This window comes from Mesoplodon densirostris, chromosome 15 (genome assembly GCF_025265405.1).
Source record: "Mesoplodon densirostris isolate mMesDen1 chromosome 15, mMesDen1 primary haplotype, whole genome shotgun sequence".
Classification (NCBI taxonomy): domain Eukaryota; kingdom Metazoa; phylum Chordata; class Mammalia; order Artiodactyla; family Ziphiidae; genus Mesoplodon; species Mesoplodon densirostris.
In genome coordinates this window covers 77,288,813-77,309,635 of record NC_082675.1, presented here as the reverse complement: position 1 = coordinate 77,309,635, position 20,823 = coordinate 77,288,813, and the positions used below count along the sequence as shown (strand labels likewise).

The window sequence follows — 20,823 nt, the reverse complement described above, 5'->3', positions numbered from 1 at the left end:
TCACAATGGTATGAGGACAAAGACTATCTTGATTCACAGATTTAGACCTGTGCTGTCCAATATGGTAGTCACTCACCACATGTGGTTACTTATATTTAAACTAAAAATGAAGTAAATAAGATTCAGTTCCTGAGTTGCACTAGTTACAATTCAAGTTGTTTAACAGCCATGTGTGGTTAGTGGTTACCTTACCGGACAGCTCAGATACAGATTACTTACATCATTGCACTATCGATTAGATAGTTCTGGTTTAAAACATAACAAGGTATATTCTTTTATTAAAATCTATTTTACCAATTTTACTTCCCATTAACTTTGGCTCTAAATACTTAAATACAAACCACTAAAATAGTTATCCTCCTAATAGTAGAAAATTGATATCTGAGAAATTATTAGTGGTGAGAAGCTTCACATTTGCTGAAATATAGACCACTGTGTTCTTAAAACAGTCACACCCTTGACTAAAAAATAATCTTTACATTTAATCTTTCTTTTACAAACCATTATTTTAATAATCTGAAAAAATGTTTCTTTCTTTTTTCTTACACAGTACTGTATTAAGAAATATGTTAGAAAAAGCAGGTCTACTAAATAGGAAAGTTAAAAAAAAAAACTGTATGTTAAATTAACCTGAATCTGTAAGGGAGGGAATCTGACATTCTATCAGAGAATAAATATATATAGAGTCAGGTATTTTGTCTTTAGGTCTTTATTAGCGCAACAATTAATGGCTTCTGTATATATCAATAGATCCAGGAGGAAGACTAGATTACCACCTACCTTTTTTCTACATGGTCAGGTTAATTTAGAATGAGGTACAGATAAGTGATTGACAAAAGTAATGATCAGCATGAATAAAGAATGGACACAGCAGTTTTATAATACGCCAGTCTATTTAGGGAAGAACTTAGACACTGACAAACCAGCATCAGAGCTATGTTGGAATATAGATCTCACTCATTTATAGTCGCTTACTATATTAAACAGAGTATCCATAAATTTGGAAGATAAACTGTAAATCTGAAAAAACTTAAGTGTGAAATAAGACCTATGAAATATACTTCTAAATGAGCATGGATTCCTTTGATTTGAAAATTTACTATAATACTATTTCTCAGCTTTGAAATTTAATACTGCTCATGTATTTGATTCAAAATAGGTTTTGTTTACCAAAGCAATCAGGGCGTGATTAACTCTAACAGAAAATTTGGTTTAGTAAGAAAAATATTAACAGCTGGTGTGGGCAATCTAGGACAGCCACCTCAATTCACATTTTGTAACCAGCAGGAAAGTTCTTATCTCTTTAGATATTTGGATTTCATATAGTGGCTCTAAAAACATGTCTTTATTCATTTATTCAACAAACCTATACTGAGGGACTACCATGAGGCAAACTTTGTACTTTATTCTGCCTTAAAATACCATTTATGGTAAAAATCAACGTACTAACCAACTGCCAGAGCTTAAAAATGAAAGAGAAAAATATTGATATCACACTTATTATGCTGGAAGAGCTTCTAAAATTAAAGAGGAAAATGGTATCCACGCTATTGTGCCTCGTAATATGTGCTAGGACTTAATCTCCATGAATTTAAGAATAAGAGTAGATACAATCTGTTAAGGTTACATGACTTAAAATATTCTAAACACAGGGATTCTCTGTGTATACATATTATGGAGTAGTCTTAGAAACTAGTGTAGAAAAGTTTAAAAGAATACTGTACTACTTTAACAGAGTTGGAGCTTCTGTTTCAAGGTATCATATGATACTGTAGAACTATATTTTAATATTATAGGATGGCTCAAATCTATTTTGGAAGAAGAGTGCAATAAATATGAACTGCTGTACTCTGAATACAAAAGGCAAAAGAAATTAGGTATTAATTGGGTAAATTTGGGAAAAAAGATCTTCCTGTTTGCTTCTCACATTCTAATTCCTAAAAATGCTTTATCTTGAGTCCTTATCCTCGCCTCACAGGTGGGACTGCCTCACACTTAAAAATGACTGATGTGCCTTAATAAACATAATATGTTTACTTAAAACAATGTTAAGTAGAGTGAGATGGTCTGTTACATTGGTGACCACCGATGAACCACATCTCCTGGTTCATGCTTTCATTTAGTTCCCTCGTTTTGAACCTGGGCTGGGCCTGTGACTTGCTTTTAGCAATAGAATGCAGTAGTAGTGATGTGCTAATTCCAAGCCTAGGCTTTAGCCTAGCAGATTCTGATTTTGCAATTTGGGGAGCCCTGAGCCACCATGTAATGAGTCTGGCTCTGCTGTTCCATAGGCCCTGAGGACAGAGAGAGGCCCTAAGACTACATGGAGACTGAAGCTCAGCCATCCTTGCTGAACCCCCTACCAACCAACCAAGTGAATGCAGCAACACAAGCGACTACCAGCAAGAAGAGACGCTTAGCTGAGCAAAGACCGTGAGCAAATAAAAGGGTTATAATAAGCCTTTATGTTTTGGGGTAATTTATTATGCAGTAACAATTAAGAAAAATAAAGTATTACTAAAAAGTACCTTACTAAAAACGATGATATAGTATGCTACAGCATTTTGTAGTTTGCTTCACCTAACACATGCGCTTTGTTTGTTGTTTTATTAATGAAAAAATTATCAGGAAACACAAAGAAATTGCTAAATAAGTGCAATCTAACACCTCTAACAAAATATCAAGAAGCACAGAATCTCTAAATTTATTTGTCCAACAGAGATTTTCCTCAGAGACTATTACTGAAATATGCTCGCCACTGTAAATTATTTATTGAATGAAATGAATAAATAAATTTTGTTTTCATTTATGGGTAACATTTTCAATTATAAACACATTAAAAGACATAATATTAGCTATCTTTCTAAATAGAAAGTGCTTTAAATTTTCCAGCAAAAGAATTTTTCCCTTACCTGAATATAACACGTAAGGACTCCTGTTGCATAAATGGGGACAGTAGCTTTAGTGAGGACCCCATTTCCTGCTGAGGAATCTAAAATCACAAAAACAATTTAAAAAATCTGAGTATGCTTTAAGTGTAAAGCAAAGTCATAAGACAAATTATATTTAAAATTACAACTGGTTACAAGGCTTACAAATAAATATTATTACTTTGAAAAATATTTTGATTAAAACATATCCACTGGTGGTTGTGAAAATATTATACAACTTAATACTTTCCAGAGCCATTAGCATAAAGAGTTTTGATAGATGGGATAAACTTTAATAACCAAAATGAGATGCTCTACTGTTATTTGCAGTCAGAAATCAGAGCTTTCTTTAACACTCTCCCAAGTGCCCATATAAGCAGGTCTTCATAAATTGTCAGGTTTTAAATTTGCAGTATTCAGTAAAACATAAAGGCACTCAGCTGAAAGGAGGCACCCAGATATACATTTTACCTGCTTCCAGATATGAGACACTACTTAGTTTCCAGTGCTAGCCTAGTTCCAGAGCTCCTCCTGCATCCTATATAGGGATTTTCAGCCCTGATTATTTTCATGGAGTAGGGAGGCTAAGTAAAGCATGGGGAGAGGGGAAAGCATCCAATCACAGGTGAGTGTCCTGTGACTACTGTAACATAAGAGATTTTCTTATGAAGCACGCGTAGATTATTTAAAAATAAAAATGTTCCAGAGGTGATATGCTATTTATAGCACAGTTGCTATTTATAGCACCACAGCTCTCACTTATTGATTTTTAGGCACTGTTTTAAGTGCTTTACATTTGCTTTTATGTACTCAAAATTTTTTAAATTACTTTTTTCTATTTTTAATATGGTTTTAAATTCTTTTCAGAAAGTAGCACATAAAGAAATAGATTTGAAAAAATGTATTTAACTGTCCTGAAAGAATTTTCAGCAAAAAAGAAAGTTCCATTTTCATATCAATTCGTATTTGAGGTTTGTTTATTCTCTTGGTAAGGGTAATTTTTTCTTTTGGGGAGTACTGATGTTGGTTGACTGTGACTATGGTAGCTGAGAGGTAAATCTGAGGCTAGGAACATAAGCTTAAGTTGAATTCACAGATACAGACTGTATATACAGTGGTTAATAATCACTTCCCATACGAACAGCTAAATATTCACAGCTAACTAATAATTCTAAAAACTATCAGTTTCCAAAAATATATAAATATTCTTCACCAATTTATCATCAGAATTAATAATTAACTAAAGAGATAATACCAACTATTAGGTATTCCAAGCATTAACCCTTTAGAAAGCTATTAAATATAAACTTTGGGAAGCATTTGTCAAAAAAAAAAATCTCATCGACATTTTCAAACTTAAAGGGAATCATTTATTCATTCTCTAACTATCTCTGAGGACAGCCCCAAATGGAGTTTTTCAGATGACTCAATTCCAATCACTAAGGTAGGACTGAGATAAGAATTACCTATACATTCAAAATCAACCAAGTTTAAAAACAAAACAGAGGGGCTATACATTTTTGTTCCTAACATTTTTCACAATTTGTTCCTAAGAAATTAGAAAAATACACATGGACATACGATCCACACGTAAAGGAGTTCTTGGGCCAGTGGTGCTACAAGTACACTTCTTATGACAGATAAGTGAAAACTATGAACAGAGGGGCTGGAGCTGCCCGTTAAAGCCTGTAGTTTCTTTAAAATCTCATGCTTCATTTAAAAAACATATAGGTGTATCTTGCATTCTCTTCAATTACAATTTGTTTTAAGTTTGAAAAGTTTTAAGTAACTAATTATGAATTAGATGCTCTTTATTTTTTTCCTTTTCAGTATCTCGAATATACCACTTCAACTCTCCAAGGGTACAAGTACTCAGTTTGAGAAGCTCAGCTTTAGGTCAATTTGATTACGGTGAAGGTAGATATTTACAGTCAAATTGACAAAGATTAATCTTACTGTCACCCCATGGAAAGGATATTAGATGTGGCAGAGTTGTAAAACCAAGAATTCCATAGTATAAATATTCCTTTTCAATTGTACTTGCTAGTTTATTTATACACTTTACATACAATGAATAAAGTATTTTGCTGGAGTAAAGAGATTCAATTGTTTTTAAAAGTAGGGCTTCCCTGGTGGCGCAGTGGTTGAGAGTCCGCCTGCCGATGCAGGGGACACGGGTTCGTGCCCCGGTCCGGGAAGATCCCACATGCCGCGGAGCGGCTGGGCCCGTGAGCCGTGGCCGCTGAGCCTGCGCGTCCGGAGCCTGTGCTCCGCAACGGGAGAGGCCACAACAGTGAGAGGCCCGCGTACAGCAAAAAAAAAAAAAAAAAAAAAAAGTAATAATGAACAAACTTACCAATATTTTCTTCAGACAGTCTTAAAATCTCCTGGAACTGAGGTTTTACCTAAGCAACCCAAAGAAAATATCCAGAAATTCTCAACTTCAACAGACCAATCAATGGTTAAATAAATAAAATGTTTACTACCACTACTTATTTATTTTGTTTTATAGACCACTGATTCAAGTAGTCAAAAACATAACAATTCTTAAGAGCCATAGGAAAAAAGAAGAGTTAAGTTACTGAAAACAACACCTTTTAGAGATAAAATATTTTAAAAAATCAATTCAGGTCAGCAAGTTTTCTGAAGGGCCTTTAGTTTCCTTCACTAAATTAAAATAATTTCCAAGGTGAAAGTGCTTGAAATTACTACCTCTTAAAACTGACCTTGATGTTAGAAAGGGTATTTAGGCAGGTATTATATGATTAGAATTATTGAAAAAATTTGCTGTATATAAAAGGAATGAAAATGAAATTCCATTCATTTAGGGTATTCAATAAGTAACATATTCATCATGTGATATCCATTGGCTTAGGTTAGTCTTTAACTTCTTTTAAATTTAATTTTAAACATCAAGTACAGAATTTAACATTAAAATTTTAAGTTAATGCAAATGCTTGTTTCAATTTTTTATTTTTAACATTATTGGATTTCAGATTTCAGGCCACTGAAGTCAACCACTTACTGTTAAGTGCTAAAATGAACTCCTAATTGTTTTTGTAAAAAAAGTAAAATAAATAACAGCTACTTCTTTTGGAGATGTCAAACAAATTGTGCCAAGCGTGATTACCAGTAAAATCAAATTATATTTGTTTAATAATTACATGTTAGTGAAAAATGTAAAATGATTTTGTTTCTTCTACAATAACATCAAGCTCTGGTTTTTGTCCTCCTATTGACAGGTCAAGCATATTAATTTACAAATTCCATTTAAACTGAGATGTAGACCACTGTGAAAAGATTAATCTACAGAATCAGACTTATAGAATTAAATGACACTGAAGCAACTTCTTCATTTCACACATGGAAAGATTAAGCACAGATACATTAAATGATTTATTATAGGATACAAACATAACAGGGTCATAACCCATTTTCCGAATTTCGTCCAGTCCACTATACCAAACTGTCATGCTCTAAATGTTTCAGTAACTACAGGTTTAATAGTAAAGAGCTACACAAAATTTTTACCTTTTAAATGTCTTGATTAACATTTGATTATAGCAATTACATCTTTTTATGTTTTTATTAGAGCTCTAAAGAACTGGCTTAACAATATGCTATGAAGACAAATGGATTAACAGGATTGAAGAAGAAAGTGGGACCTAAGGACATTCCAATTTAATAGCTAAAACTACAGAATAACCTAGATAGGCAAATGTGACAGTGATTGAAATATGTAGCATTTATCTCGAGTGTCCATTCTATTCCAAGAGCTTGTATCTTGTAGCAAGTATTCTATACAAGCTGCTTTGATTCTATAATCACCTGAAGTTTTGACCAAAGCATGCTGAGCAAATGGCTGCTTCCTGAATCTGTGGTAGATGGTAAAGTACCAGAAGCACATTCAAAGAATCACAGTTGAGTCCCCTAGCTGATACTTCCTATGCTAGAAAGCTTTGAGATATCCACAGTGAGTAGATCTTATATCCAAATCTGGATACAAATTAAGTTTTGGCTAAATCATCTTCTGAAAATCAATAAAGAGAAGAATATTACTGACTAGAATTTTCCTTTACTATCACAGTTTTCTAAGGTATTAAAAGATAATTTGAATAAAGGAAGGGCTCACGCTTTTATTTACTCTGTTATAGCATTAATTAACACATTACATTTCTATGTCTCTTGCATATAAGAAAACATGGAATACAAGTTTTTACCTTAGTGTTTGTAAAAATTTTGCCAAATGTCCGGCAAAGGCGCCAGAAAAATCTGGAGAATTCATGGACACAGGCAGTTGAAGTAACATTAATTTTGCCAACTATTTCTATAAGCTGTGGCAACCTGAATATGAAAGGAAAGAAAAATAGGCAGGGGTACAAATAAATTACTGTTTCCTTGCCAATTTCTGAAACAATGCAAATCTAACAATATCTTCTCTTCTGCTTTTCCTAGCTAGTAAAATTGGAATGCAAAGGAGTTGTTTGGGACCCTTTACAAAGTCTTCAGTTTATGTTGTATAAAGTTCTTAAAATAAATTTTAACTGATGGCCATAAAATATATGGAATCTTAATGGTAGGGTTCTAAGTATGGAGTTAATGAGACAAATCAGTGGAGCTGATATTTCATACAAGAGCTTGGCTAACATGGCATCATCCACTTTAGCCTCAAAAATGAAAAGTCTGGATGTAGTTTAAAATCCATCACCACTTGCAGACAATAAGGCAGCAGATAGGTCTTCTGACATAATACAGCAGCACCATCTTCATAGATAAATAACTACGTATCTAGTAGTATAAATCTCCTCTCCTAAAGAAATTTACCATAGATGATGCCGAGTTATGTTTGGCTATGTGTTTTTTAATATTTTGTTATATTTTGTCCCTCAGTGCCCAGGCTAAATATAGTAAGCTATCTTTCATTCAACTGATTGAGATGTACCAAATGAATACGGAGGTGGTAACTTACAATTGATTGACAACCCATAGTAAACTCTCCCAGCCTGTGGTACCCTCGTGCTCCAGCTGGTAATCATAAAGTTGTAGCAGTACTGCCAGTTGCTCACGACTTCCAATAATAGTAGACACATCCTGAAGAGGCGACATAGGCCGAGGGAACCTAGTCACTATAAAAATTAGAAGCAAAATAAATCACACAGAAAATGACAGTTTGGAAAGTTAGCTATTCTGTCAAAAGAAAAGTAAGGTTCTGCCTCCTAATATTTATTTAGCTTATTATAGACTTTAAATATAAAACTAAAATATATTAATTAAACCATTTTTAGAAAAAAATGAAACACAGTTGATCCCTGTACAATCAGGGGTTAATCTGCCTATAACTTACAGTCGACCCTCTGTATCAGAGGTTCTTCCACATCCACAAATTCAACCAACCACAGACCATGTAGTACTATAGCATTAACTATTGAAAAGTATTCACATATAAGTGGACGTGTACAGTTCAAACTCCTGTTGTTTAAGGATCAACTGTAAATTTTTGTCACATGTGAACAAATTTAGCAAATCTCAAAAATTAAGATTTTATGAGACTAAATAACTAGTAAATGAATATTGTAATGAAAGAGCTTGCCAGTGAAGAGTAAAATTTCACTTAGTTTAAGTTAAAATTGGCCACAAAATAAGATCTCAGCTAAAATATGGATTTGAATTTGGTTTTAAAAAAATAAAAATACTTGTAATTCCACCAGACTGTTTATGTCAAAAACTAATAACTATGATAAAATATTTCCTTCAGGCAGCAAGAAACTAATAGGTTGACAGTAGGGAAAAACTGTTTAATACCAGAGAAATGACCTAAAATACATTAAAACTTGAGCTGAACAGGCTTCTTAAGTATTTAATCTCCAATATTAAATGATTTATTTAAAAAATGTTCCATAGTTTGATAAACATTAAGTTACTGTAAAGTGTTAAAACCAGTGACCAGTAAGATAAAGCAAAATTATTATTAAAAAATGTATTATAAATATTATAACCAGAGTCTCATGTATATACTTTAAAAGTTTTGGGGGAAAAACTGAAAAAATTACTTTTAAAATTATGTAAATAAAACATGAATATACACTAGTACACTGTAAAATTTGAACACATCAATAAAATCTATGATTCTACAGATCATAATTAGATTCCAGGTTATTAAAGAACAAGTTTTAGATGGCTGTTAAGTGAATAATGCTACCAACAGCTCATTAACTGTTGAACAGAAATTCCTAATGGCCTAGCAACTCCTGCATAGAGGTTAACACCCTAAAAAGACACAATTAAGGATGCAGCATTTTCTCAAAACATATTAATGGTGTAATGATAATTATTAAACTTAAGAAAACATGAAATAACTTTAAAAATGCTCAAAGACAAAATTAAGATGGTATTGTCCTCCTATGCTGCCCAAGGCTTTTAACAATATCTTAAGTACAGATAAAGGTTATCCCTTGCTAGCTGAAGTCTCCTATTTGCTATCATAATACACACACAAACAAACAAATAAATGAATTTAGGTAACATGGTATCCCATATTATCTGAGGTTTCTGCTTGAGTTGTCATTATCTCAACCTAGGAATCAAATAGATTTGGATGGTGAGGGATATCTATACTTCATATTTCTATACTGTCGAAGCATATCTGAAAATTTCAAAAAGGATTATATCATATTGGTCACAATCTGCGATACTATGATGGAATGTATCAATATATCATTCCTTCAAAAATACTGACAAATTATTGAAAAATAGTGGAACAGTTAAAAGTAAATCAGATAATGTCAAGATTTATTATAGGCAAAGTGAGGTCCAAAGATTTAAAGCTAGATCCAACAGAAGCAAAACAATGTCAAGAAATAAGCAATTACTTGGATAACTCAGTTCTAACAGATAAGCAATCAGAATGGTTCAGGGACCTCAAAACATTATTCTATTTTAAAAGATTTTTTAAAATTCGAGCATCTAACTTGTAACCATACAGAAGAGTCCCCAGAACGCCATTTTAATAGGTATTTTATTATCAAAAAATTACCACAATTATTCAAATCCAGCAAAATAACAACTGTTATGACTCTTCAATGTATCTCCCTCTCACTAGAATGTAAGCTCTTCATGGCAGAGATATTTGTCTGTTTTGTTTATGAGTGTATCCCAAGTGTTTAAAATAGTGCCTGACATAAATATTAGCTAGTGCTCTGGAATTTTCATTATGTAAGAGAAAACTATTAAATCTTCACTTGTAATAAACTGTATCCCAAATTATACAGATGTACATACAGAAAGACACAGAGACATAGATATATAGATAGACCCTAAATAAGGATATAATATTTCCTCATTTATAATAAATGCATTATAACCTACATGTGAGAATAATAACTAACATTTACAGCTACTATTAAAAGTCAGAGGGTCAAATTAAGTCAATAAGAACTTAAAAGATTATTTTTGGCATGATAAAGACATAATCACAAGGAAAGGTCACATAAACACCAGAAGGAATACGTTCAGGATGGTAAAGTAGCTTTGAAAATTTTCTATCTAATCTCTAACATGTGCTTGGCAATAGGTGACATTTAAGAATTATTTGCTAAATGAAGAAATGATAGCAAGTGCTGTGGGTTGAACTGTGTCGCCCTTAAAAATTCATATGTTGAAGTCCGAACCCCTAGAACCTCAGAATGTGACCTTATTTGGAAATATTGTTGTTGCAGATATAATTAGATAAGATGAAGTCATATTGGAATAGGGTGGGCTTCTAATGCAATATAACTGATCTTATAAAAGGGAAATTTGGACAGAGACAAGTGCGTGCGTGTGCACACACATACACACACACACGGAGAATGGAATGTGAAGATGAAGGCAGAGACTGGGGTGATGTATCTACAAGCCAAAGAACACCAGAGATTGCCAGCAAACCACCAGAAGTGAGGAGAGAGGCATGAAACAGCTTTTCCCTCACAGCCTTCAGAAGGAACCAACCCTACTGACACCTTGATCTCAGACTTCTAGAGAGTTCACTTCAGAACTGTGAAACAATAAATATCTGTTGTTAAAGTACTAAGTTTATGGTGCTTCGTTATGCTGGCCCCAGCAGAACAATACAGCAAGACAGAAGGAAAAAGAGAGGGAATTAGGAAGACAGGGAAGTCCCTAGGCAGATGAAGTGTCTTAATGAGTGACGGGGTAGAAACTCAAGCAGCCAGCTGTGAGTGCTGTATGGAGATTTATCTTAAAAGTTTGAATTTTCATTCTCCTCGATATCATTAAAAAATAGTAAACTAACCCTACCCCATCCATTCTCAATGTTTGAAGTAAAACTGGCATTCTAACAGTATACACCATTTTTATGCTGTGCTTTGTGTATTCTTGGACACACTGCTTCATATCCCAAAGATTATAGGTAGCCCAGTTTACTTTACATGAAAACTATAATTCTAAAAACACTGTGTGTTGATTTTCTCAATGTTATAATTCTTTTGTCTATCAGAAGCCCGTAAGAGACACGGCTAATTCACAAATCTGAAAAAGCTGCAAAGGAATCTCATACATAGTAATAACTTGTCTATAGCCATTTATCCTGGGGGTTAGGTGCAGTGGGGCTACCACGTACCATGGATCAAAGGTCACTTACTAGTTAGCTAGACTTTGAGCTAAGAAAATACTGGCTCTTGCTATCAATTTCATGTATTTCTGAAAACAAATCATATTCTTTTTTTGGAAAAAAAAGAAACTGTGCTGCATATGCTTATATTCCTATCAAGGACATAGCAGGAAAGAGTAATTACATTTACCTTCCCCTACTGAAAATAAGATGAAATAGCTGGGGAAGAAAAAACATAAAGAAAGTGGAAATGAAAAGCTTCATAAACTGGCCCTGGTAACTATTAATTCAGCTCTACTAATGAAAGAAAACGCTTATTTCTGACTTATAACACTGAAAAAAAGGCTATAAAAAAAGGCTCTAGATTAAGAATGGAAAGAAAGTACAAATATTATAAAATAATACCATGAGGCTTATCCATAAAAGATGAAGCCATATAGTTCACCCGAGATATCATACAATCTACGACCATGCAGTTCCACACATATAATACATTTTAGTAATTATGCTGTCATATAAAGTGACTTTTACATTTTTAATCAGAAACGATTCTTTGGGAAGCTAAGCTGTTAATATTCTACATCTTCCTTCCTTAATTTAAGTTCAGTACCTTCTATCTGTGGCACTTCACCATGAAGCTTGGCTTTGCTGGAGAAAGGTGCGTTCTGTAGCACTAATGCAAAGAGAGATGGGATCAAGGACTGCAAGGCAGACAGAAACATGTGGAGCTTATGTTCATCCAGCCCGTGCTCTCCTTCCTGAAATATAAGGAGGTGAAAGCTAATTTTAGACTTCTGAGGTTATGTATTTATGATGTTCTTCCTTTCTGTGGCAAACAATAAGACATTTAAGGACATGTATGTTAGACTCACAGCATCACACCTAATGGGGATGACCATGAATCTTTTCTGAATTTCTCTGAGTATATGAAAATGTGAAGGCATTGTGGAAGTAATAGAATCTTTTGTATGGAAAACTTTAGGGTGAACATCAGTCATTTCATTTGTATGGAACTTCTTTTACAGGTTTTTTTCTTTTAAGAGGGTCTTATCTTTTGACATTTTATAAGTCAGGTTAATGAAATTAAAGTGAGCCACAGGAATCATTTTAAACGCTCAACTGCTAAACGAGCAGCAGCACTTGCTATTCCTAACTCCTTTTATAGATTTGGTGACAACTGTATTTGCCAGCATTGGAAGCACTTTAAAATAATTCAATGTATAGATAAAATGTAGGAGAAGAAATGTCAAAAGGAAACAAAAGAAAGAGATAACAGGAAAAAAAAGAGTAAAAGGATCACTATGGTACACAGAAACCAAATATTAAAGTGAAAAATAGAATCATTAGAGAGGAAAGCATTTATTGCTGTTCAAATCCACTTGAGATGTCATTACTATATTATAAATAACAACTGTGTCAGAAATATCAGATGTTAGTTTTTTACTATCAAGTTCTAAATTAGTTAATTTCTTCATGTAAGAATTACCTTGTGTGCTGAATACTGCAGCTATGTTTAGCAACAATGTGGAATTAGCTGTGTTATGAAACGGAACTAAAAAAAAAACAGGTACAGGGCTTCCCTGGTGGTGCAGTGGTTAAGAATCCGCCTGCCAATGCAGGAGAAACGGGTTCGAGCCCTGGTCCGGGAAGATCCCACATGCCGTGGAGCAACTAAGCCTGTGTGCCACAACTACAGAGCCTGTGCTCTAAAGCCTGCAAGCCACAACTACTGAGCCGGCGTGCTGCAACTACTGAAGCCCGCACGCCTAGAGCCTGTGCTCGGTAACGAGAGAAGCCACCACAAGGAGAAGCCTGCGCACTGCACGAAGAGTAGCCCTGGCTCGCCGCAACTAGAGAAAAGCTCGCGTGCAGCAAGGAAGACCCAATGCAGCCAAAAATAAATAAATATATTCTTTAAAAACCGAAAACAAACAAACAAAAAAACAGGTATGGATAATTCTCAGATAGAAGGAATGCAAATATTAAAAAAAATACTTAAAAAAATTCCCTAGGTTTCATAAAAAGGAGTACTTCAGTCTAGTTGTCTATTTATAGTTTTTTAACACCCATTTTGAAATTTATAGAAAAAATAGCCCAATTTTTAAATTAAATGAATACATGTGTATACATATAAGACTATCTACAGAGTAGTTAAAATACATTATGTTAAGAGCCTTTATAATCTGGGGGTAAAAAGGGCAAGAGTTTGGTTTTAGAGACTGATATCAGATCCTGGTTCTGTCATTTGACAGCTTTGGGACCTTGAACAAGTTACTTAAACACTCAGTTTCCACACAAAAAACAAAATATAATTCAAATGGTTATAAGAATGAAATAACATACTTTATTTATAAAGTACCTACCTTAACAGTACATAATTAATACACATTAAAGAAATGTTTTTCTTCTAGACTCTAAAAGAGACCTTTAGTACAAAAATTAGACCAATAAGCTTCTATTGTTTCTTCAACTTTTCTTCAATTCTTTTACTTGGGAAGAATGGAAAGTTCACTTTTAAAAGTCAGGACATGAACTACTGCAGTGAAAAAAAGGTAAAGCATTTTGACACTGTATAAATAAGAAAGCTTTAGAGACTCATATTTTAGTTATCTCTGCATTCTGGGAACTGATGCTGACACTTTATCTAAAATAGTTAAGTCTTCAGAAGAGGCTAGGAAGAGGTAGCAGTGTGAATAGTATATGAGTTAGTGCCACAAAGGTGTTATTTTAGCTAAAAAAGGCAGACCATGCTCTTTCTCCTCTAGCTTCAGTCAAGCAAAACTTCCTCAAATCTCCCCTGGCTCCAGACCAATAGAGTCTTTAACAGGTAGTTAATTAGAATGTTTGCTAAGTGGTACTTTCTGTCTTTGTTCCCCCAACATTCTTTCAAGATGCCTTAGAACACACCTTTTAAATTTCTATTAACTATACAAATAAAGGAAGTATTTACCCTGAGAAGTTTTTCAATCTTCTTCAGCAATGTAGGTATAAGATGAGACTGTAGATTTCCAAGTTCTGTGGTCCAGGCAGCGTAAGCTGGTAAAAATACTTGATGTGTTGCACTGACTACCCTTTCTGAGGGATCACCCAAGGCCGACAGCAGCAATTCAAAACCCTGCCAAAAGGAAATGGGCAAAATGTAGATTAAAAAAAACACAAAACCTAAAAAGCATAATAATACATAATAAATATACACTGCAGTACATTTAGCAGACATTTTAAGCAAGAAAGAAAACCATTCATAATCCTATCCTTCCCAATTTCTTTAAAGAAAAATGTCATTTATCCGTTAATGGGGAAGCCAAAGAGAAAGGGTGGTAACATGGCATGCCTGTTGCCAATTTACTGCCACAAAGCTATGTCAGATACTATAAATGAATCAAAGCATCTCCTCCTTGAAATAACAGAACTGAAACCAGGCAGCCAACTTCAACTGGTTAAAGTTGACACGTCTGCCATCCCTACTATAGATTATAGGATATCTGAATCAGAGATTTGGAATATTATACTATTGGGAATTTTATAATGAAATAAATGGGATTCATTCTGAAAAACATACCTGTTGATATTTGTCTGGATCATCAATGTATCCCATAATGATGCCGAGGCTTTTGATCACAGCTTCTCTGACCAAATCTGCCTTATCTTCCATTAACATCTGTTGCAACATTGAAAGAACCAAGGAGCTACGGATTTCTTTCTGAAAATAAACAAGAACATGTTTTACTATTTATTTACACCAGCAGCAGAAAAGGATAGAAAAGAATGACAGACATCCATGTATTCAAAATCTAGATTAAATATATATTAACATGTTGCTATGTTTGCTTCAAGTCCTCAGTTTTGAAAGACATAAGACATTAGAGATACAGCTGAACTATCACTCTCCACCCTCTCCCGCTTCCTCCAACTCCCTCTCTAAAGATAACATCTACCCTGAACTTGGTATTAATCATCTCCCAGCATATTTTTGTATTTTTACTAAATATGTGTCAATCCCTCAAACCTTTACAGTGCCCTTTTGGCCAATCAACAGTCAACACTCTGCTATAAACAGACAGTGACTCTTCTACCACTACCTGTACAACTCCGACAAGAGCACTGACAGTCATAACAATAGGATGGATTACAAAAATCACTCTGGTAAGCAAAACATTTGCCTGGGGTAGGAGTGTGGAAACATAAAATCCTGCTGTTCTATTTTCTGAAGAACTGAGGAAAAATATTAAAACAGGATGATAAAACATGAGAGTAAACTTTAAGAGTGCTTAAAAAACTGTGTTGATATTTTCAGATGCTATTTAATATAATGTCAACCACGGTTGTGTCTTCACACAATTTTTCCCCATGGTTTTAGCCTAATTAGTGTCTGAGGTTAGAACAAAGTGTTACTGTTATACAACTTCTTGCCCTTCCTTCCCTCTTTTTGTACCATTATTGTAAGTTGACAAATTTATAAAATTCTTTAAACTTGTTTAAGTTACTTTTACATATAATAGTTAAAATAAAAGGATATGATCATTTTCATAAATTTACAGTGTGATATGGTATGCAAAGCAAAGTCTTAAAAGACATTTTTAAATGACCTAGTTTTTGTTTTGACTTTTAGAGACAAAAATATATCTAAGTTAAGCAATTTTTGGTTACATTTAGGTTGGTGAATATGCCTTTTGGTACAGCCTTTTTTATTTATCCTTTAGGCTAAAATTGCTTCCCCCAATTTTTTTTAAAGTGTATTAAAAGGGCTTTTTGGTTAATATCAGCACAGGCAAAAGGACAGAGGTAAGTAAACTTCAGCTGGGTATTTGCTTTACAATGATCTAGCCTGAGGTCAACTGTGGCAGTTAGTTTCAGTATGCTAAGGGAACCCACAGGACAAGTCAGGATGCTTTACTCCATTTAAGCCATGACCACGCTGAGGTTTTACTGTTACCAGTTACAGTGGGGAACAAGAAAGTGGAGGTCCATGTTGGAAACATTAAGTCCATTATTAATACTGCTTAGCATTCTAGTACTAGGAGCAGTGTGGAACAGTTGCCTTCTTCTTCAATAGCATGTGATGTTCATCTCTGTCTTGGAACAATAAATAATAGGATGCTCAAACTCACTCATGTATCACAACAATAAGATAATTTTCTCTTAAAAGATAGGCAAACATTAAAAAAAAAGTGATTATGCCCAGTTAAAGTATGGCAAGATAAGATCTCCAATGCACTGTTGATAGGAGTACAATCTGTGCTATCTTGGTTGGGGGCAATTTAACACTGTCAAAGTCAAAAATGCAAATGTTAAAAGCAGCAAGATACACAGGTATTAATGGTTTGTGAAATTTAAAAATGAAGATTCCCTTGTGTGCATTTTTAAATTTCACATACTGTTAATATCTCTGTATTTTGCTTCTTTTAACACACAGAGTAATTAATTCTGGGTAAGAAAAATTTAAAGGATGTAAAAATGCAAGCTGGTATATGCATAAATTTTTATTCTCTGTAAGTATTAATTAAAAACCATTACCCATAGATGTAATCTTTGGGGATAATGACTAGGGTCAGGGAAGTCTTTGACTTTCATTTTATTCTTTTCTATACTGCATGAAAATTTATTTTTAACAAAATAAAAAAATATTACTGGGAGTGAGACTATGAATTATTCTTTATTCTTTATATTTTTCTGAATAAAAAACCAAACTTTTATTTATTTATTTTTTAAATGTATTTATTTTATTTATTATTTTTGGCTGTGTTGGGTCTTCATCGCAGTGCGCGGGCTTCTCATTGTGGTGGCTTCTCCTGCTGTGGGCCACAGGCTCTAGATGTGTGAGCTTCAGTAGTTGCAGCACGTGGGCTCAGTAGTTGTGGCTTGCGGGCTCCAGAGCACAGGCTTGGTAGTTGTGGCACAGGGGCTTTGTTGCTCTGCGGCATGTGGGATCTTCCCGGACCAGGGATCGAACCCGTGTCCCCTGCATTGGCAGGTGGATTCTCAACCACTGGGCCACCAGGGAAGCCCCCAAATTTTATTTTTTAAAAAGACAATTGTTTGACTATTGGTTTCTCACTCTTCACCAAAGATTATGAGGTAACAGTCAATGCAACATCAACAGCTCATGTATTATACAAGGCCAAGTTCTGTACCCCTTTAAAAGAACCATCTTACAGAAATGACCCTTTAAGGCAGGGGTCAGCAAACTTTCTGTAATGGGCCAGATGGTGGTATATACTCTTGGCTTTGGGGCCAAAAAGTCTCTGTGGCAGCTATTCAGCTCTGCTGTTGCAGTGTGATAGTGGACACAGACAATACACAACAAATGGGTGTGGTTGTGTACCAATAAAAGTTTATTTATAAAACAGGCTGTGGGGCTTCCCTGGTGGCGCAGTGGTTGAGAGTCCGCCTGCCGATGCAGGGGACACGGGTTCGTGCCCCGGTCCAGGAAGATCCCACGTGCCGTGGAGCGGCTGAGTCCGTGAGCCATGGCCGCTGAGCCTGCGCGTCCGGAGCCTGTGCTCCGCAGCGGGAGAGGCCACAACAGTGAGAGGCCCGCGTACCGCAAAAAAAAAAAAAACAAAAAAAACACAGGGACTAGATGTGGTTCCAGGCTGTATTTGGTCAAGCTCTGCTTTAAACTATGGTTGTTTAAATTAAAATAACTTTTGATGTCACCTCATTCCTCCACCCCTTCTAAGACCTAGACCTATGGGAAGATACCTAAAAGGGGCACAACGGTCCAGTGGTTCTCAATCTTTTGGTGGCAGGATTCCTTGAGTCATTTAAAAATTAATAAGCACCTCAAACAGCTTTTGTTTGGGTGGGTAATATCTATTGATATTTATCATATCAGAAATAACAAAAGATAAATTTAAAGTGATTAATCATTAAAAACAACAATAAACTCTTTAAAGGTTAACATGAATAATGAAATTATAATTTTAATGAAAATAACTAATCAAAAAATTAGTGAGAAGAATGGTGTTGTTTTATATTTTGTGCAAATCTCATTGATGTCTGACTTAAAAGAAAATAGATTCTCTTAACTGCTCAGCATTCAACTGTGTTGTACTGTTTTGGTTGAAGTATTTAAGAATATCTGGCCTCACACAGACATATAATTGAAAACGGGAGAGGTATTTTCATAGCCTCTTCTGATAAGAATAGAAGCTGTCAAGCTCACAGTGGTGAATACAAGTTTTCCAAGATTCTTGTTCTCACTTAGAAGTTCCAGTTTTATCACTGGCGATGAATGCTGTCTACTTATTTTCCTTGAAATGACAGGTTCCATTTCATTCATTTTCATGCAAATGTCTGTCAAAATCCCAAGTTTGAATAACCACAGCTTTTTTTTAGTGGTCTGTCAACTAAAACTGGTTTAGCTTACAACTCGAGTGCTTTTCCTGAAACAGCCATCATAGTTCTGAATGCAGCAAAAGGGCTTGATATGAGTATCTTCCATTTTATTACACAGAATATTAAAATGATACATACTTAGGGTCAAAATTTAGTAGAATTAATAATTTTACTGATTCACTAAGCTTATTTTTAAGTGAAATGACTTTTTCTGCGAGTGTATGGCAGTGAAGAATACAATCATTATCTGTCTATTTGGGTGTCACTACCTTGATCAGTGCTAATGCACTGGCATTGTTGCCCATTACAACTTTTGCACCAACAGTGTAAATGTCAACACAGAGAAAAAGTCAAAAAATGTTTCAATATTATTATGAAAATAATTTTCATCTCATGGGACCCCCAGGGTCCTCAGACCACACTTTGAGAACTGCTGATGAGGTTTAATATATTTATACTCATGCAAAATCAATGGTTAATGTACCTATCTGTCTGCAATGCCATATGGTGTCAACGTGAGCCTTCTCTTTTTGGCTCATCTTTTTCCTGTTAGGACAGAATTTGGATTCAACTGTATAATTAGACACCTGAAAAAAAGGTTTCTCTATTGTTACAAAAGGAAGAAAAAGGTTTTTAAGAAAAAAATTCAAATCTTACAGGAAGGTAAGGTGCCAGTGCTCCACAAGATTCTGCCACAAGCAATCTTCTTTCTGGGTATTTGTGATTAATCTAGAGTAAAAAATAAATAAATCAAGCATAAACAACACACCCTCCCTTCCTCCAATACAGAATTATTTTTCACCACAAATCCTGTTAGGAATGCAATAAAGCTTCTTTCTTTTCCACTTCGGGGATCCCTATACCTGGATCAGGATTAAGGGAATCAGGGAGAGCCTAAAAAATGAGGTCACAGGGGTTACCTGTTAAAGACAAAGAAGATAAAGCAAAGATGAAAATATGGCAAAGTGTCTGGAGATTGTGGGCTTGCCCAAGACTAAGCTTTCCTTAGGATGTCAGGAGCAACCTTCTCCTTCCCTAGCAACATTAGTATATTTTTAAATTTGGAAAACCCAGCTTCTAGATATTTACTGATACAGTCCACAATATGTGCCAGGAACGATTCCTTAGTCCTCTTTTTTTACCTCAGGGATTAGGATGTAAATTAATCGATGATTTAACCAGAGCCCTTGACTGGTGTTATGATTTTGTTTTTAAAGTAAGCAGACGTCAATTCATTCCTGTTTGCATATGCAAGATGATGGGGTTTTGCTATTGTAATGACTATGCTGAACCATAACAAAAAATAACAAAAACAAAAAAAATGACACATACTGGGTTTTGTTCCCATATGTCTTCTTCAGAGAATATAAATCTTTCTTTGACTGGAAAAGAAATGTATCTGTTCTCATATTCCCATATGAAAAGGTGACATAATTCATTAATGTATTGGATGCCTAAAATTAAGAAAAGAAATTATGTAGCAATCTATTGGGCAACAAACTGGAGGTAGGCGGCTAGATAGATCCCCAATATCCATGTTTATTCAGGTTACAGAAGAGGTGGTGGTAGAGACGCTGGTAACTGACATCTCTGAATAAAATTTAATCCAGAAATAGTAACCTCAAAACAAAATGGTTTGAATGTCATAGTATGTAATATGTAAACTTCTATTTTACTTTCCTTTAGTCTAGCAAAATGAGTCTCAAAATTAAATGTACACACAACAATCAACTGTATTCCTATATATTGGTGATGAACAAACAGAAAATCTAAAAAATTCTATTTACAATAATATTAAAAAGAATAAAATACTCAGGAATAAATTTTAAAAGTGCATAAGTAATATTCTGAAAACTATAAAACATTACTGAAAGAAATTTTAAAAGACCTAAATAAATGGAAAGACATCCTAAATTCATGGATTGAAAGGCTATTAGGATGGCAACA

At 34.4% G+C, this 20,823-nt stretch overlaps 1 protein-coding gene across 1 annotated transcript in view; it reads right to left on the bottom strand.

Moving 5' to 3' along the window:
* RELCH (RAB11 binding and LisH domain, coiled-coil and HEAT repeat containing) overlaps positions 1-20,823 on the bottom strand; it is a 123,764-nt gene that overhangs the window by 31,151 nt on the left and 71,790 nt on the right. The window contains exons 13-20 of the mRNA XM_060119141.1: positions 19,534-19,605; positions 15,098-15,238; positions 14,489-14,653; positions 12,149-12,296; positions 7,900-8,056; positions 7,151-7,274; positions 5,287-5,335; positions 2,913-2,992 (exon numbers count right to left, since the gene is read on the bottom strand). Coding sequence (XP_059975124.1) covers positions 2,913-2,992; positions 5,287-5,335; positions 7,151-7,274; positions 7,900-8,056; positions 12,149-12,296; positions 14,489-14,653; positions 15,098-15,238; positions 19,534-19,605 — 936 coding nt within the window. The remainder of the gene's footprint in view (positions 1-2,912; positions 2,993-5,286; positions 5,336-7,150; positions 7,275-7,899; positions 8,057-12,148; positions 12,297-14,488; positions 14,654-15,097; positions 15,239-19,533; positions 19,606-20,823) is intronic.